Source organism: Hydra vulgaris, chromosome 05 (assembly GCF_038396675.1).
Source record: "Hydra vulgaris chromosome 05, alternate assembly HydraT2T_AEP".
Lineage (NCBI taxonomy): Eukaryota > Metazoa > Cnidaria > Hydrozoa > Anthoathecata > Hydridae > Hydra > Hydra vulgaris.
The window spans coordinates 22,920,018-22,921,610 of NC_088924.1; the positions used below are offsets into that span (position 1 = coordinate 22,920,018).

General features: G+C 31.6%; 1 protein-coding gene across 1 annotated transcript; it reads left to right on the forward strand.

Moving 5' to 3' along the window:
- Nucleotides 1-367: 367 nt before the first annotated feature.
- LOC136080264 (zinc finger MYM-type protein 5-like) lies at nt 368-1,204 on the forward strand. Its single transcript, XM_065796879.1, has 2 exons — nt 368-509; nt 738-1,204. The coding sequence occupies exons 1-2, from the start codon at nt 368-370 to the stop codon at nt 1,202-1,204; spliced, it is 609 nt and encodes a 202-aa protein (XP_065652951.1).
- Nucleotides 1,205-1,593: the final 389 nt, after the last annotated feature.

Here is a 1,593-nt window from a genome sequence, read left to right on the forward strand (position 1 = left end):
GATGTCAGAGCCGTAGTGAAAGGGTGGCGAACGAGGCCACAGCCATGGGCGGCAAGTTAGCAAGGCGGCAAATTTCAAAATTTAATAAACATTTTTTAATATATGAAATGTTTTAAAGACGCCTCAAAACCAAAATAATTTTAATTTGCGATTCAAAATCTTTCGACACGCCTTATAATTTTTTTCGCACCTTCATGCAAACTAAAATAATTTTCAATGTGAAATTAAAACATTGACTTGAGAACTTTTAAAAAAGAAATCGAGGCAAAATAATTGCAATTGTATTTATTGATTATACCTAGTCGCACACATTCTTTCTTTGTCAAGAAAAGTAAAATATTATGAAATAAAAGTTTTAAAATCTATTATGTCACCATCAAAAAAAAGAATAAAGCTATTTGGTTCAGCTTTCAAAAAGTTAAAAAAGCAACGGCTTGAAAGTGACAAAAAATTACAAAAGGTGTTTGCAAAATGGATTAAAAAAAGCGAAGATCATACAGAACAACCAGGTAAAAATATTTTTATGATGGATTTTCAAGTCAAAATCACAAATAAATTTAATTAAAAAACTTAGCAAACTAAGCCATGTCATTTGCAATATTACAATGGAAAAAATGTTGATATAGTTTATTTTTATTTTTACAGCGCAAAAAAGTCCAGTTTTTTTTCGATGTGATGATGAACAGTTACTGCAAAACAATGAAGTCAAAGAAATGCAGTTACAACAAATCTGTTAGAATTCAAGTTTGATGATCCACCAACTTGGCCCAAAATTAATGACAGACTAAGATGTTCTTTGGTTGAAAATGGTGCTAAACAAGACAAGAGAGAAGTCTATCCTACCACATCAACATCATCAGAAAACAGACATTTCAGTTCTAGTTGGTTTGAAAAAAATCTTCCTAATGGGGAAAAAGTTAATCGTCAATGGTTGCTATACAGTGCATCAAAAAATTCTTTGTTTTGCTCTCCATGTATCCTTTTTTCAAACACAAAGACAAGCAAGTTTGCAGATGCATCAAAAAGTTTTTCAGAATGGAAACAACTAAACCCTCGAATCCCTGAGCACGAGAATAGCTGTGAACATAGAAAGTGTTTCACTTCATGGAAAGAAATGGAAAAAAATCTGAGAGAGGGAAGATATTTAGACAATGACATTCAAAATGCCATCCAAACTGAAAAAAAAAGTAGCAAAATATTCTAAAAGTTGTTATAGATTCAATTATGTTCTGCGCTAAGAACAATTTGGCTTTTCGAGGCAGTATTAATATTGTTGGTGAGCCAAACAGTGGAATCTTTCTCAACACAATTAAACTAATAGCACGCTATCATCATCCTTTAGCAGAACACATAACGAATATTAAACTTAAGCAGAAATCTGTTAGTTACTTTTCCTCACAAATCCAGAATGAACTAATTGAACTTCTTGGCAGAAAGGTGAAAAGCGAGATTGTCACAAGAATTAAAAAAACCAAATATTATTCAATTTTATTTGATTGCACTCCTGATCTTTCTCACAAAGAACAAAAGTCAGAAATAATCCGATATGTTTATGTCACTGATGGAGAATGTTCTATTGAAGAGAGTTTTCTG

Coding starts and splice junctions, on each gene's coding strand:
- LOC136080264 (XM_065796879.1), top strand. CDS start 368: ATGTCACCATCAAAAAAAAGAATAAAGCTATTTGGTTCAGCTTTCAAA. Junction 510..737: donor AGATCATACAGAACAACCAG/GTAAAAATATTT, acceptor CAAATCTGTTAG/AATTCAAGTTTGATGATCCA.